Source organism: Syngnathoides biaculeatus, chromosome 17 (genome assembly GCF_019802595.1).
Source record: "Syngnathoides biaculeatus isolate LvHL_M chromosome 17, ASM1980259v1, whole genome shotgun sequence".
Lineage (NCBI taxonomy): Eukaryota > Metazoa > Chordata > Actinopteri > Syngnathiformes > Syngnathidae > Syngnathoides > Syngnathoides biaculeatus.
This window is the reverse complement of record NC_084656.1, coordinates 19,029,324-19,045,965: the sequence shown is the minus strand read 5'-3', so window position 1 is coordinate 19,045,965 and position 16,642 is coordinate 19,029,324. Positions and strand designations below refer to the sequence as shown.

The 16,642-nt window shown below is 41.7% G+C and overlaps 2 protein-coding genes and 1 long non-coding RNA gene across 3 annotated transcripts in view; 2 read left to right on the top strand and 1 right to left on the bottom strand.

The window, feature by feature from the left end:
• Positions 1 to 9,874, bottom strand: part of LOC133515277 (nipped-B-like protein B) — a 32,968-nt gene extending 23,094 nt beyond the window's left edge. Inside the window, exons 1-9 of the mRNA XM_061847675.1 lie at positions 8,634 to 9,874; positions 6,672 to 6,805; positions 4,574 to 4,739; positions 3,776 to 3,876; positions 2,772 to 2,880; positions 2,529 to 2,689; positions 2,325 to 2,452; positions 1,517 to 1,607; positions 3 to 518 (exon numbers count right to left, since the gene is read on the bottom strand). Of these exons, the coding sequence (XP_061703659.1) occupies positions 3 to 518; positions 1,517 to 1,607; positions 2,325 to 2,452; positions 2,529 to 2,689; positions 2,772 to 2,880; positions 3,776 to 3,876; positions 4,574 to 4,739; positions 6,672 to 6,735 (1,336 nt within the window). The 5' untranslated portion in view covers positions 6,736 to 6,805; positions 8,634 to 9,874. The remainder of the gene's footprint in view (positions 1 to 2; positions 519 to 1,516; positions 1,608 to 2,324; positions 2,453 to 2,528; positions 2,690 to 2,771; positions 2,881 to 3,775; positions 3,877 to 4,573; positions 4,740 to 6,671; positions 6,806 to 8,633) is intronic.
• On the top strand, positions 8,282 to 8,767 carry LOC133515285 (uncharacterized). The gene is made up of 2 exons (XR_009798998.1): positions 8,282 to 8,531; positions 8,606 to 8,767. It is a non-coding gene; the product is annotated as an uncharacterized LOC133515285 (long non-coding RNA).
• Positions 9,875 to 12,800: 2,926 nt separating the features above from the next.
• mlana (melan-A) lies at positions 12,801 to 16,537 on the top strand. Its single transcript, XM_061847685.1, has 5 exons — positions 12,801 to 12,868; positions 13,308 to 13,400; positions 14,665 to 14,761; positions 16,202 to 16,309; positions 16,386 to 16,537. Exons 2-5 carry the CDS (start codon positions 13,312 to 13,314, stop codon positions 16,452 to 16,454), a joined length of 363 nt encoding a protein of 120 aa, XP_061703669.1. The 5' UTR covers positions 12,801 to 12,868; positions 13,308 to 13,311; the 3' UTR covers positions 16,455 to 16,537.
• The last annotated feature ends 105 nt before the right edge of the window (positions 16,538 to 16,642 follow it).

Below are 16,642 nucleotides of genomic sequence, written 5' to 3'. Positions count from 1 at the left end.
ACCTTTATCCTGGACTTCCTTGGACCATCGCTCTCTCTCGCTGATGGACTCGCGTTCGGTCCTCTCGATCTCCGCCAGAGAGTCCATGTCGGCCTCGGCGTCGTCCAGCAGCACCACCGCGGAGACGACGGCGGTCTCATTTGACTGGAATTGCGCCTGTTGACAGTTTGGCGGCTCCTCTGTGGCGGACTTACACGGCGATACCGGACCGTCGTTCAGCGAGCTGTTTTTACTGTTCGTGAAGTACGCTTGCTGCTCCGCATCCGTCCTGGGAGAATGGTCTCTGTACTGTTCCTTTTCCGTCTTCACTCGGGACAGCTTTAACGTCAACCTGGCGGAGTCTTTCATCGGGGAGCTCACGATGTCGTACAAAGCATTTTTCTCCATGTGCTCGCCGCCGGCCTTGCTCCTTTGTTTCTGCTTTTTTTTGCGCTCGGCAGAGGAGAGGAGCATGTTGGGAGCTGCGCCGGGAGGAATGTCGGAAGGAGGCGACTGCATGATGAGCAGAGGTCTGGACCCTACGGAGACACCGAGACAGTGGAAAGGTTCAAAACAGAGACAAAAGAGTGCCACATTTACACACGTTTGGTTTAGCGATACAGTGGAACCTGGGAAGTTGTACAATTGGGAATTTGACCCAAGGTTCGTGGTGAAATATGCCTCGGCATATTTCATGAAACTTCAGGCCAGGCACAGAGACTGTGGAGAGGCTCAAAACTGAAACAAAACAGAGGCACATTTATGCACCACTTTGGTTTAAGGATACAGTGGAACCTCAGAAGTTGTACAATTCATGAAATTCACCCCAGGCTGCAGGAAAAAATACACCTCAATAAACCTTGCAAAACTTCATCTCGGTCACAGAGACCCTGAAGAGCCTCAAAACAAACTCAAATTTACGGAGAATTTTTATTTACGAACACAGTGAATCCCTATAAAGTGCACGGTTGGGAATTGGAAGCCAAATTTTAGGAAAATACACCACGACAAATCTCCAAAAACTTCAGCTAAGGCAAAAGAGACAGTAAAGAGGCTGAAAACAAAGACAAAACAGTGGCACATTTTTACACCATTTCGGTTTAAGGATATCATGGAAACCCAAAAGTTGTACAGTTGTGAATTTGACCCAAGGTTTGAGGAAAAACATGCTTCAGCAAATCCGGTGAAACTCAAGATGGGACAGTGGTGTATCAAAATAAAGAAAAGAAGATGGCGCATTTAAGCACTATTTGGTGTAAAGATACAGTGGAACCTCAGGAGTTGTACAATTGTACAATTCAGAATTTCTACAAAAATGAGTCAACTTGTTTGTCCACTTAAATGACTTAAGTCTGTTCCATTGTTACTTAAAAAATAGAGCAGACAGTTACCAAACGAGAGAATGAATGCATTTCATTCATTAAGAAAAAAAATAATAAAAAATACATGTATTGAAATGGTGGTAAATCAGCATGTTGTGAGCTCTGAGGTTCCACTATCTCTTGTATATTGTCAAGTTGTTTCTACGGCTACGTACATTTTGAAGGTTCTTCGCTCTCGGCCAGGGAACACACAGATTGCGGTGACTTGACTGGAAACAACGCAGCCATCATAGAGTGCTCATTTTCCTGTCGAATGGCAAGACGTTAATTATGAATCTCAATTGTGTCTCAGCGTTGATATCTACGAAGGAGTATTATGGGCCACGCTGAAGATGAACATCCTAATCATTTAAGAACAACAGTTTATATTTAACACAGAAGAAGTCATAGTTTCAGGATGAAGTCTTTTATCGTCATGAGAAGATTAGGATATTTTCCAAAATACAGAACTTTTCATCTTGAAAATTTCTCCGATTTATCTTGAAAATATGCAACTTTTTTTTCTTGTAAAACTCCAACATCAATTATGATGACACAATATTTCCGGTATTTTACTAATTGAATCGCGACTAAGTATGACATTTTATCTTAAAAAAATAAAAATAAAAAAATATACACACACACATATATATAAAACTTCTTATGGTGAAAATGTCTGACGTTTTATCTCAAAAATATAAAACCTGTACCTGGATAGATGTTCAGTTTTTTTGTCCTCAAAATAACACACGGCTTACGGCTTTAAACGAAGAAAATACTTTTCTTCAAAATGGTTTTTTATCTCAAGACTATGCAACCATATTCTCTTAAAATTACATCTATAATCAAGAAAGAATTATGATGTTATTCTTAAAAATATATAACTTTATTCCGGTAATCTTGCAGTGTATTTTTTTCCCTTGGGTTACCATAATACTCCTTTAATATTGTCAACGTTGTTTCCTGTTCTTTTTTTTTTAATACCTCATTTCCAAGTCTGTGCGCGATGCTGACATAGTCGTCATTGGAATCTGGTTTGGCGTGATGATTGGCCGCGTTACTCGATAGCTGTCCTGACACCTTGTTGTGGAGATTCCTAATATTACCGCTGACTGGAACAGAAAGTGAATTACGGCGGCCGTGAGGTATTGCGTGGACAGCGTCGCAGCGTTGATTTTTACGACCCACCTTGTTGCGTCTGCTGGTGTTGAGAGTAACTCGGCGGACTGTATTGCATGTAATCAGCAGGACTCTGAGGAGTGTAGGGACTGGGGATGGGGCTGTTCGAATGCTGCTGCTGCTGTGATATGAACCGAGCCCCGGATCTGGACTGTGGCGAGCTGAAGCATCTGTCCAATGGTGCAATGTTTAGTTTAAAAAATAAAAAATTAAATAAAAGATCGCAGTGTATCTGCTTTTCTGCTATCTTACCCAGAAGGCCTTTGAGTGACTGGGGACTGCTGATAATTTGGTGCTGGACTCCTGTGCACTTGGTTTGGAGAAATTTTATACTGTTGTACCACCGGTTGCTGGATAACACCTAAGGAAAATACAAGGGAAAATCTGATCGACATTATCTCCAGGACACTGATGCCACCAACAAGCTTTTGTATTTTTTTACATGTATGTTTTCTGTTTTGTATGCTTTATTTCCATTTTTTTTAAATGCTTCTGATCATGTAAAGCACATTGGGTTATCTTGCTTATAAAATGTGCTACATTAATACATTTGTTTTGCTTTGCAGGGAACCGTATAAAAGCTAGCTTCAAAAATAATGAAAGTTATGATACAGAGTCCGGATCCTACTGGATGTGAAAAATCCCAAAATCCATCCATGAATTTTCTCTCGCTTTTACCCTTATTAGGTTTGCAGGTAAGCTGGAGCCTTTCCCAGCTGACTTTAGCGGAAAGGAGGAACCAGCCAATCACGGGTCATATCTACGTAAACAACCAATCACATTCACACATATACTAATTTAGACTCCTCAATGTACTTGAACTATGCACAAATAACCATTCATAATCACATCCACACCTAAGGGAAAAATTCCAAGTCCTCAGTTATCATGGGATGGATTTTGGGATGAGGAAGGAAAGATGAGTACCCGGAGAAATCGCAAGCTACCACGGGGAAGACGTGCAAACTCCACTTTTGGAGGACCTTACTGTGAGACAGATGTGTGAACCATTCCTCACCATGCTGCCTATGCAAAGAGCATTATGATAATATACATACGTTGCTACTCCCATAAAACATTCACTGCTCCCTTAAGTTGCCGTCTTTCTTGAAGATAATTGCCACATCTTAGTATTGGAACTAAACTCTTTGCATCCAAAATGAACCACAAGCATGTTTATTTTTACTGAGTATAGAAATGCGGAATTCCGGCACGCTTCCCCGCGTAATGTGCGACGTTTGACTGCAAGGTCATACTTTTGTCCCGGAAGATTTTGGGATTTCTGGCCAGCAGAGCTTGCAGGAGCACTGGCATGTCACCCTCTGGCTCATCATTCCCCAAGTTGTCCTTCAGCTCTCTGTGAAGCACACGAAAACAACACAACGCAGTCACAAAATGGCGACAAACACCGGTAATTATCTTCTTTTTTTTTTTTTAGGATGTACGTCTTTCACCTCTGCACGTATAACTTCCTTCTTTCCAACAGTATCGACGATTTGTCGTACCATCCAATCCTATCGGAACTTATTTTTAACATTTCTATCAATTTCTTTCACTTGAGAAGCGTCTTTCCTCTCGAACACCGCCATTGTGTTCACTTGCAAATGGGCCCATTACCTGCCTGTTCCACATTCGACCGATCAACATACGCGTATCAAATTTTCCGCCTCGCTTGCAAAAGTCGGATCGGAAAATGAACGAGTGTGGATTCCGGGACGCGTTACGGTCGGAATATTGCAGAAAAATGGAAAATACATATTTTTCATCCATGCAATTTACAAAGAAGGAATTCCGCCTATAAATGGAAAAATCCTGTCTGATTGTTTAAGTAATCAATACAAAACGGCACACGTAGGAAGTATTTATTTGTGTTTTTGGAATTGTTAGAAAAGTGTAAAAATGAAACAAAAATCGCAAACTGTTGCAAGACGGTGCTCGATATCGGACTTTTCCGACACGCAAAGTTTTGAGGTTACCATTGGTTTAGTTCGCGCAGCAGCGCAAGAATACGTGGTCGCACACCGCAAGAAAACACGCTAACATGAACTACTCACATGTGTTCCGTGGAGACCTGGTTAAGGCCGTGCGCCAGCTGAGTCACCAGGTTGTCGTCACGGCACACCAGCAGGCTGCTGACCTCTTCGGAGATCCGTCCATTGTAGAGCAGACTCTTGGCGGTGGTGGCGGGGAGAGGTGAGGGCAGCGGAAGTTGGTTCAACACTGGGTGGCGTGGGGAGCATCATTAAAGTAATTTTGCGTGGGAAAATGTGACAGTGATGCCAGACGACAAACACCAGTGACCATGCAAACAGGATCGCCGCCTAAGTACACTTCAAATGTATTTCACTTTTAGTACGTTAAATTTGCATTTCATCTTTGAAAACTATTCATTTTTAAACTATCATTTAAGGATGCAACAATTTTCATTCAACTTTTATTTGCAATATATTGTATTTAATTGGATCATTATTTAAGTAGCCTTATATTTTCCTATATTTAAGTGCTAAATCATTGTTCAAACAGTATATGTTACAGTGGATTATATTAAAATAAAACATTTTATTAACTTATTTTTGAATACGACTAGGCCTACTGTGAGACTACATTTCAATATTGGTCATAATGGTGACACAGATTTTTTTGGGGGTTGTATTTGGTCTATAATAAAGTTTGAGATCCACTGACAAACCACAGTCCAAGTCCACATCTTTAAGGTGCGGTGCGCCATTCTGAAACTCACCTACTTGCAAAACTCCAAAAACTAATAAGTATTCGAACAAAACCTGCCCGTTCACGCATTGCACTAAAATGCCAGCAGAGGAGTTTATAGCTGCTGGCCACCAGCTGTTAAGTCGACCAACGTGATGGAATATTCCAGTAGTGGTCCACAACAGGCAGGCGACGCTCCTTGTGGGTTTGATGCCGCAAAAAGCAGGAGCGGGCCAGTTTTAGTTCATTCATGTACACTCTTATTTTGAAACTCCTTCCAGGCTATAAAACTCCTGCAGAGGCAACGAATATATGTATCATATATATCTGATGCGCAAATGTGAATATTATTTTGTGAAGTTTCTTACAACATATCCATAGAAATATTTTAGCTACTGGGACTGCAGTCGTACATGTTGCTCCCTTTAATGCAGACGGGTGAGCGGAACCAATTCCAACCCACTGCCAGTCGCAAGCTCGGATAAAAAAAATGAGAGGGTTGCGTCGGGGAGGGCATCCGGCGTAAAAACTGTGCCAGACAAATCATGCGAGTGACTTGCTGTGGGGACCCCGGAGAGGGAAAAGTTGAAAGTCACTCCTTCAGTGAGTTCCACAAGCTCATTTGATGCATGCTAATTATGGAAGTGGGTTGTAAATTGTTTATGCAGATTAATGCATACCCGATAGCTCAAATATATCATCTTTTACAGCAAGTTACTGAGTGACTTCTGCATTCGCTGCTAATGTAGGTTTTTTATTTTGCGCTTACTCTGAACATTTGTTATAATACACATCACTAATGATTTTGTGTTGTCTTCATTTTCTAGTTAGCTAGATAGCAATAGCCTGACAAAATTGGAAATAAATGCTTCCAACTACTATGACGACATGTCTTGAACCATCTAGTCACAGTTTAGCTAGCTGTCTAGCTCGGGCTAAGCACAGATGGCCGGTAAAAAACACTTAAGTGGAAATTTATGTGCGTTTAAAATGACTTCTAGATCATAACAAGTTGTTTTATAAAAAATATATACACAACAGTAGATCCACTGTGATTTGTAAATGAAAACACTAATTTTTAAAAGAAATTTCAGATGGCACATAGGATTTGAAACAATATTTGCAGTAGGATAACGATAAATAAATGTGAATATTTTCTAATTTTACTTATGATTATTTGCACTATCGTCATTATTTATAGCATATTATAGAACAAATATACTGACCTGGCGTACTTCAGAACAAACTAGGGTGAATGTGACCCCTGAACTAAAATGAGTTCGAATATATGCAATTATAAACATTTTTAGGGCTGAGACATCCATTATTGTACGGGCTTGGTTCCTGACGTCCTCAAATATCAAGCGTTCATTGCACATAGAAACAAACACCATAGACGCTCATTAAATGCCAATTTAGAGAGAGAAACGGCGGTGCACTTACGGTCCGTGAGGCTTGCGATTCCAGCGAGTGTTGTGATGGGAACATGAGGCATATCACCATTCATACTGAAGATGAGGGTCAAAATGCTGCTCGATATCACCAAGGGACTTCCCGTTCCTCACATCTCTAAAATGCTGTGGGGGGGGGGGGGGGAGTTTTTTAAATTTTATTTTACATGCGTTGCTGCAGTGTTTACGTTCCGATATATGTAAACGGTGACAACACAGCTTCATAGTGTAGAAGCTAATTATTAGCGCTTGTGTCTATGAAGTTTCTTTTTATGTCCGCATCCAATGTGGTGGATGTCTGGAAAATCACTGTACACATACATAATAGTGTCCTGCATATAGACACATATTGCATATTTACAAGAAGCTGTGGCACACTTGTCCGATTATTAATTATTAATTACAAATACACCTTCCTTCATGTATCTATCCCAGCAACACACAGTTACAGGGCGAACAGAGCTCGTCCGTCACCTGGGAAAAGGTAAAATAAACCCGTGTGTTCACCTGTTACCATTCATACAACAGACTACGGCATGACCACCTGCAACCATATCAGCTTCCTGATCAACTAAACTCTCTACGTCCGTCCAGTTCAAGTCACTGCCGGAGCCCTGTGGCAAGAGACGGCGGAAAAGCGTATGTAGAAATATTAAATGCCAACGACGCTTATGTATCTCACGTTGTCTTCAAGTCCTATAAAGACGACCATATCCGATGTCGATGTCCCGCTTTTGCAAGGTGTAATCGAAACCTCCTTCCGGGAAAATGTACAACTTTTCAAGTTGTGTGCATGTTCATATCTATGACGGGATGGAATGTGTCTGTTTGCTAACAACTTCTTAAAAGATATGATACTGTGACCGCAATTGAGTAAATAATGTGAATTATTTCTGTACAACAGCGATAAAAATATACATATCAACTTTAGCAACTCAATAATATTCTAGCAAGTTCAATTCATAATGTCATCTTTAGTGGTGTGCCTTTATTTATTTATTGTCCCTGTTGCAGGTTATGAAATACTGTTATAGGCACTACTTTATAACTAGTATACTACATGCACAAATAAGACACCTGCGAACAGTAATTTAGCAACTCCGTGACAACTATATTTCAGCAGATTTTAAAGTTGATTCCAAAAAATGTTTTATGTGTGTGTGTGTGGTCTAACCAATTAAAGTCATTTCCTTAATTCAATTGTGTTTCAATATCGAATACAGTGGGTGTATTCTATATTGAAACGTGTGTTAGTAGAAAATAAAAGTACACAGTGAATTTCCTGAAAACCTGTATTGTGAGAGTATCATTGCTTATCAATATTAATGTTATTGCTACGGTCTAACAGTGTCTGGAGGCCTTCCAAGCTAGCCTGGTTGGTAACTTCTATGTCTGACCCAGAAGGTGCTGCTATCACAAGCGTTTTCATCCTCCCGTGTGCTCCTTTGAGCAACCCCCCAGCACAAAACACACATTAATACGAACGTAACAGAGCGCGTATATTACGTTTGTAAAGGAAAAGTGAACGGAATTTCGCCACTGTGTTAGCTTAGCATGTCCCTGCTAACAACAAAACAAGAAAGGATGGCCAATCCACCAAACCTTGTCTCAATTCCTGCCTTTTGTTACGCCGTCACAGTCGGGCTTTCTATTTTCCGGGGGACGCTACGAGGCAACAAGAACGACATTACTTCACTTTAGAGCCGCTTGTCAGTGTTTAGCGAGTTACTTGTTTTGACTTAAATGTGGTAGTTGACGTATAATAAGAAGAGCGGCTGTAAAAGTAAGTCGAGGGGTTAGCCGGCTAGCGAGAAACTGAAGATGTAGCTAGGCTAGCTGGCTACGTCGAGCCGTAAGTTGCACCGCATCCCCCCGGCGCCGGATCCAAACCAGCTAGCCGCCTTAGCCGCGTACTTTCTCGGCCAGGCTCGGCTGGGCGTCTCGGGGTTTTCACCTCGCTTGTTCGGCGGTGGCCTTCAGCGTCGCATCTCCACGGCTCCTCGCGTGCCCCGGGTCTCTCTCTCGCAGGAGGAGGAGGAGGAGGAAGCGTAACTCCGATTCGACCGCTACGGAGGCAACGTTGAGGAGGTACAAAAGCACAAAATCACCGTCCGTCCGGGAGCTTCCCCACTTCTGGCCGAGCTGGGGAGCGATTGTCCGCAAGGCCGTCCGGTGTACACGATGAGGCGCTCTCGGCGGTGTGGCGATGGAGCCCGTGTATTTGTTTGAATTTAAATCTGGCCGTATTTACCTCGGGATGTGATGAGAAAGAAGGGGCTCCGGTGGTGGAGAAGGAGGAGGTGGCGGCGGTGGAGGAGGAGGAGGAGGGGGAGGAGCAGAAGGCCTGGCAGCAGCAGCAGCAGCAGCAGCAGCAGCAGCAGGATGGCAGCTGGAGAAGAGACTCGAGCTCCCTCTCGGTCCCGCCGTCCGAACAGCTCCTCCGGGAGGGGTGCTCGGGGTGAAGGGACGCGGGGACAACCGACAGCACCTCCAGGAGAGGATGGATGCACAGATAAGACAGTCAGGTCTCCAAAAACTTGAGACTCCAACACATTTCTCTTCTTTTTGCACCAAAACACCACCACACTGGATTTAAAATAAAACACGCAAGATGTGGTTTCACTCCAGACTAAAGTCAGAAGACAAATTAACCACCAGAAATCAGACATTTTACTTTTTAAATACAGTAACGGCGCTCGGTTTCAAATCCTTTGCAGTCTGGAACAAATAAACATCACCAGATGCTTGGATTTCATCACCAGCGATGCTCTGCCAATCGACTTTGACCACGAGAAAAAGATTTAGCTGTTCAACCCCTACTGTGCACCAGTTGAACAAAGCAGGATAGATAATAATCATAAAAATTACATATAGTCCTGACCCCAACCTGACGGAACACCTTCAGTATGAATGAGAGCCAGGCCTTCTTGTCCCAGATCAGAGCCTGACTTCACAAATGAACTTCTGGAAGAATTGTAGAATAAAAATACAGCTGTTATAGCTATAAAGAGTTTTTATTTTTTTGTGGAAATAAGATGTCACTTAAATTCATATCTGAGTCAAAGCAGGTAAAGGAATGCTTTTGGCAACACAGTGTCGGACCGAAACTTTTCTACAATGTTAAGTAGTTTGTATACACCTGATATGACAGTGGAAATTTACTGATTAAACCCCTCAAAATACTTAAAAACATGCCCATAAATGTCTAAACTACTAGCAATAAAAGTGAGTGCACACCCTGTAAAAATGTCCAAATTGTGTCAAAATTATCGGTACCATTTTCACCGTAGTTTCCAGTAGAGTTGCCACTGGAATCCTGTTCAACTCATCCATGATGACATCACAGAGCATTTGAGGCCCTCCACATGCTCGATAGGGTTTCGTTCTGGGGTATTTGTGTATTACATGCACGTAACACAAAAGGAGATTCTAAATCATAATTTGTCAAATTTAGGTATCGAGTAAACTTGTCTTGCTATCCATCTACGGTATCTATTATTTGCCAAATGGGATAAAAAATATGATTGAGGCAAGTATGCTATCAGGTTATCTATATCTATCCGGATACATATCTTACCTTTATATCATTGCAGCTGTGTGTTTCCCTCAGTATCCACGAGGTGGGGCTGTTGAGTACTTCCGGCCGGTGACGTCGGTCCTACGTCATCTTAGTGAAGGACAAAAGTCCAATGAGAACCGGTAGCTTTCGCCGGGTGCGGTGGCGCGCGCCTGTAATCCAAGCTGCTGGGAGGCTGAGGCCGGCGGATCGTTTGAGCTCAGGAGCTCTGAGCTGCAGCGGACTATGTCGATCGGGTGTCCGCACTAAGTTCGGTATCGATATGGTGCTCCCGGGGGAGCTCGGGACCACCAGGTCGCCTAAGGAGGGGTGCACCGGCCCAGGTCGGAAACGGAGCAGGTCAAAGCCCCCGTGCCGCTCAGTAGTGGGATCGCGCCTGTGAATAGACGCTGTAGTGCAGCCTGAGTAATATAGCGGGACCCGGTCTCCTTTTAGTCGCGCGTCTTCACAAAAAAACGGGAAAATTGTTTGCTGACGATTAATTTTGGAATGTATGTGTCGGTAATGCGTCGAGTTCATGTTTTTTTTTATACTAAAACCTTGGTCAAGCAGCAGCTCCTACTGGACAAAAGTAGAACTGCATCGCCCAACCGAACGACTTTATGAAAGCTTTCGTTTAAAAAAAAAAAGGAAAAACTTGCCCCATTATATTGAAATTTATGACCCACTCTGTAAAAAACAGAAAGTTTAACATTAAAATATACATAAATTCCCTGTGTAGACACCGATGGCAAACGTTTTAGATTATTTTTTTTTCCATATGCATGGAAATCTACAGACCACGCAAATGTATCTATTATTTCTATAAATATATATTCATTTAATTGTATAATATTATATTTATCAAATATTTATATATGCATATTCTATATAAATCTATCCAAATATATATTTCAATTTGTTGGACTTTTCCCGCAAATTTATATTTTAAGACTGAAAAAAATAAAGAATTTTAATTTAAAAAGTAAATATTTTTATATCTCCTGTGTGGAAACACTCATCTTAGATAAACACCACATTTACTGCCTTTTTCTCTTCAACGTGTGGTATAATTTGAATAAAAAAATAGAAATACTGTTTTATATATCCTGTGTGGAAACACTCATCTTAGATTAGCACCATATTTACTGCTTTTTTTTCTCTTCAATGTGTGGTATAATTTAAATAAAAAAATAGAAATATTGTTTTATATCCTGTGTAGAAAAATTCACCTTAGATAACACCATATTTACTGCCTTTTTCTCTTCAACGTGTGGCATAATTTTAATACAAAAATCCATAAACACCATATTTACTGCCTTTTTCTCTTCAATGTGTGGTATAATTTTATTAAAATAATAATAATAGAATATTTTTAGATATCCTGTGCAGAAACAGTCACCTGAGATAACCACCATACTTACTGCTTTTTTTTCTCTTCCATGTATGGTATAATTTTAATAAAATAATAATAGATTTTTTTTTAGATATCCTGTGTGGAAACAGTCACCATAGATAAACACAAATATTTACTAGCTGCCTTTTTCTCTTCAAGCTGTGGTATGATTTATGTTTGCTGCACTTTTTCATCAAACATTCTTTGTGTATCTGGAAAATTATCCATATTTCAGGCGGCATGGTGGTCGATTGATTAGAGGGTCTGCCTCACAGTTCTATGGGTTCATATACCAGCCTCACCTGTGTGGAGTTTGCATGTTCCCCCAATGCCTGCGTGGGTTTTCTCCGGGCACTCCGCTTTCCTCCCACATCACAAAAACACGCATACTTTGAATTGCTCATAGGTGTGAATGTGTGTGTGAAGGGTTGTCTGTCTCCATGTGCCCTGCGATTGGCTGGCTCTAGTTCAGGGTGTACCCGAAGATAGCTGGAATAAGGTCCGGCACTCCCACGACCCTTGTGAGGATAAGTGGCTCACAAAATAGATGCATGGATGAATAAATAATTCATTGCTGTGTGTTTGTATGAAGTACAATATTTGGGAGAGCTATTTTTCCCTCACACATTACAACCATTTTTGTTTTTTTGGGGAAGGCTGGAACGGATTAATGGGATAGTGATTCATTTCTATGGGAAAAGATGATCTGAGATGAATATTTTGTGTTTTGAGCATCCTCACTGAACAAATGAAGCTCGGATCTGTGTATTTAAGGGAAGTGCTAATTTTAAAGTTGGTAATTATGTTAGTATTTGGAGTATGAAGGATTTTTTGAGGTGGTACTGCAAAGTTTGAGAACCACCACTTTAACAAAATAGCTTCCAAGCAAAAAAAAAATAAAATAAAAATAAAAAAAAAAATGCCACCAGCTGACTGCAGCCCTGTCTCACGAGTGGATAATCGCGTTGCGTTTACGTCCGGGGGGGGTTTCACGGTGATTACGCCGCTTCAATGGCTTTATCCACAAGCCTGTAACCCGTGACCGTCATGAGGATTTTACAGCTCTTTCCCCCCTTTAATCAAAAAAAAAAAAAAAAAAAGGTAAAAGGAATCTGGGCGGGTGCAACACGGAATAAGACGGGAGGGGTGAGGGGGGGGGAGGGGAGCACCGAGGCGCCTGACTCTCTAAGCCCGTGAAGAAGAGGACCGCTCGTCTCTAACTGAATTATCCAATTTGGTAAAATGGTTTTTGTCTTTTTTTTTTTTTTTTTCTGCGTTGAATGTTGCAGAGTGGATTATCTGTCGATATTTAACTATTTCAACTTTTAAAAAAGTCATCTTGTTACCTATAAGTTACCTTTTTATGCACAATATTAGGTAATAGGCCTATTCAATTATGAGAACTGTATCACAAGATTATAATGTTTTTGATTGACCGGTATATTTATTTATGATCATAGTTGTATTTTGTCCTGAACGCCACCCTCCTCAAGAATTTTTAAAACTATTTTGTCCTACACTACACAAATTTGAGAATTAGCTCGCAAAATGTTAGAAATAGCTTTCGGGACAATGAACCACAATGTTGGGAAAAAAAAAACCATGCACCCACGGATTGTCGAGATTCAAATATCGTGGCGGTGAAGTGATTTGTTTCCCCCGTCTGCCCGCCACAGCTTAATGCGCTGCAACAACACAGACGGGATGCCTCGAGGAGACTTCAACATCTACTTTGCCAGCAGTCGACGTGGATTCGTCCGAGCCGAGGAGTACGTCCGACTTAATCCGAGCGTTTTTGCTTCTCTGCGGCATTTTACCAAAACTAGTGGGGACTACGCCCTAGATCAGGGCTGTCAAACTCATTTTTCTCACGAGCCACATTGTTGTTCCGTTTTCCCCACAGAGGGCCGTTATGATTGTGGAACAAAAATATTTAATCATCTCATCATATTTACATCAATTTTTGAACTTGTTTTGGAGTCAGATATCAAGGGTGACGTGTTTTTCCATCTATCGGTACAAAAATGCTTGTAATATCTCAACTTTTATGATTTATGATATATTACCATTTGAAATTTTGGTACAGATTTTGATTAGAATCATGGAAATTGACACTAGATTTAGCTTTGCGGGCCACAGAAAAATCATCTGGTGGGCCAAATTTGGCCCCCCGGGCCTTGAGTTTGACACCAGTGCCCTAGATTAATGATTCAAAATTACTGAATTTGTTGCTACCAAATGGTGTGTGCGCATTTGTGTCACAAAAGTAGAGATACCAAAGTAATAATCCTTTATTCATTTACTCACAGATGTTCTTCGTGTGAAATCGTGGCCTCTTTTGTTGATCATATTATTCAGTTGTTGTATGAATTTTGATTCAGTGAAATGATCCGTCACATGATCTGCCCCAAAATTATGATGGAGTTGGTATAACTGGTATAACAATGTATATCTTTGTTTATCTGTCTATTCCAGTGAGGTATCATGTCAGACAGAACAATTATTTGTCATTATGCAGTGGTGGTTTCAGCTGTAATTCACACCAAATGCGCACACACCATTGAAAGCAACAAATTCAGTAATTTTTAATCATTAATCTAGGGCACTGGTGTCAAACTCAAGGTCCGAGGGCCAGATATGGCCCACTGCATGATTTTACGTGGCCCGCCAAGCAATGTGCCCTCTAAGCTGCGCAACTGCGGATTTGCGCACTTCTCGCGCACTCTCAGCGCAGAGGAAAACAGATCCAGCGCAGTTAAACTACAGCCTGACGTCTCACAAAGAGCTGCTGCTCGGCCACACCGGGCCACACACACTCTGCTTCCTAGTTTATCTGACACCGCCCCCTTCTGAGGGAAACCGCAACTACAATGTGGCGATGAGTTTGACACCCCTGTTCTAAAAGATGTGCCTTGGCTCAATATAGTTTAGGGAATACCAATGGGGATTCACACGAATATGTGGAAAAGTGGGGTTTTCTCTCACCAAAACAGGTCTTGGAGATGTTATTACATGCGTGTGTGTACTGTACAGGGCAGTTGGTGTTGTGCTGCTGGTAATCATCCTCGCCGCTCTTGTTCTGCTGGGCTGCTGGTACTTTAAGAGGCGGGGCGGCTACAAAAAAATCAGGGTGAGGGTGTCATCATCATGAAGCAAAAACCTTGTCATGTTCTCCAACGCTAAGAATTTCTCCTGTAAATGTAACATTTTTCCCAACTTCAGAGTTGCCTGAGGAAAATTGGAATAGGCTAATGCTAATAATGTAAAAAAAAGACATAGACGGGCTAACAAACAGCACTAGTGTTACAGCGTTATAACCGTTTAAGCAACAGATACGTGAACACAAACGTTAGAGCAAAATGTTAGTAATACTCAGGCATAAACAGTGAAGAAAATAAGTATTTGAACACCCTGCGATATTGCATGTTCTCCCACTTACAAATCATGGAGGGGTGCATGTCCACTGTGAGAGCGATAATCTAAAAAGAAAAATCCAGAAATCACAATGTATGATTTTTTAACGATTTATTTGTGTGATACAGCCGCAAATAAGTATTTGAACACCTGAGAAAACCAATGTTAACAATTCCTACAGTAGCCTTTGTTTGCAATTACAGACGTCAAACGTTTCCTGTAGTTGTTCACCAGGTTTGCACACACTGCAGGAGGGATTTTGGCCCACTCCACCACAGGCATGTTCTCTAGATCAGACAGGTTTCTGGACTGTCATTGGGAAACACGGCGTTTCAGCTTCCTCCAAAGATTTTTTATTGGGTTTAGGTCTGGAGACTGGCTAGGCCCCACCAGAACCTTGATATGCTTCCTACAGAGCCACTCCTTGGTTTTCCTGGCTGTGTGCTACGGGTCATTGTCATGTTGAGAGACCCAGCCACGAGGTTGTTCCCCAAAATCTCACAATACATGGCCGCCTTCATCCTTTCCCTAATACAGTGCAGTCGTCCTGTCCCATGTGCAGAAAAACAGCCCCAAAGCATCATGCTACCACGCCCATGCTTCACAGTAGGGACGGTGTTCTTGGGACGGAACTCATAGTTTGTCTTCCTCCAAACACAGTTAGTGGAATTATGACCAAAAAGTTACATTTTGGTCTCATGTGACCACAAAACCTTCTCCCTGTATCATCCAAATGGTCATTGGCAACTTTTAAAGGCGGACTAACAGGTCTTTGAGGGTCAGAATTGTAGCTGATAGATAGGTGTTCAAATACTTATTTGCAGCTGAATCACACAAATAAATCGTTTAAAAAAAAAAAAATCATACATTGTGATTTTTGGATTTTTCTCTCTCACAGTGGACATGCACCTGCGATGAAAATTTCAGATCCCTCTATGATTTCTAAGTGGGAGAACTTGTAATATAGCAGGGTGTTCAAATACTTATTACCAAGAAGCGGTGTCACAAACCACCACCATACTCACAAACGCAGTTCCCCAAAAATCTCTCCCATTGCTGCAGAGCCCAAGTGCGTGCAATGTCGAGGAAAATGTCTGAGAGAAGGAAGGCGTACCTAATTTGAGAGTCCTGTGAGCATCTTAATGTCCTTACACAGAACACCAGGTCTGGGTCACCGACTTACACGGGAGGCCAGTACACGGAGGCCGGACCTTCTGCAGAGGACAAGATGGCGCTCACCGACTTTAGCAGCCTGAGATCTGTGGTTAGTTTCAGTCAGTTATACGCTAAATGTGACAATTTCATATACATTACACGCCGCTTGTCATTGTCTCCTCCAGATGCCAAATGCCCCTCCAGCCTACGAAAAGATCTCCTCGGGGCCACACCCTCCTCCCTACTCCCCTTAAAAACAGGACTAAAGACGACAATCAAGCCAGTCAAGAAGGAAACCGCAGCGCAAAGTTCATCTGACACTACCATCAATACGGCTTAGCTGTTAACGCAGCCATTAATCAATTTGGCGTAGCTGACATTTTCACAATCTACTCTGTGGTTTCAGTTGATTAAAAACCTACAAGTTGTCTTTGTACAGCGA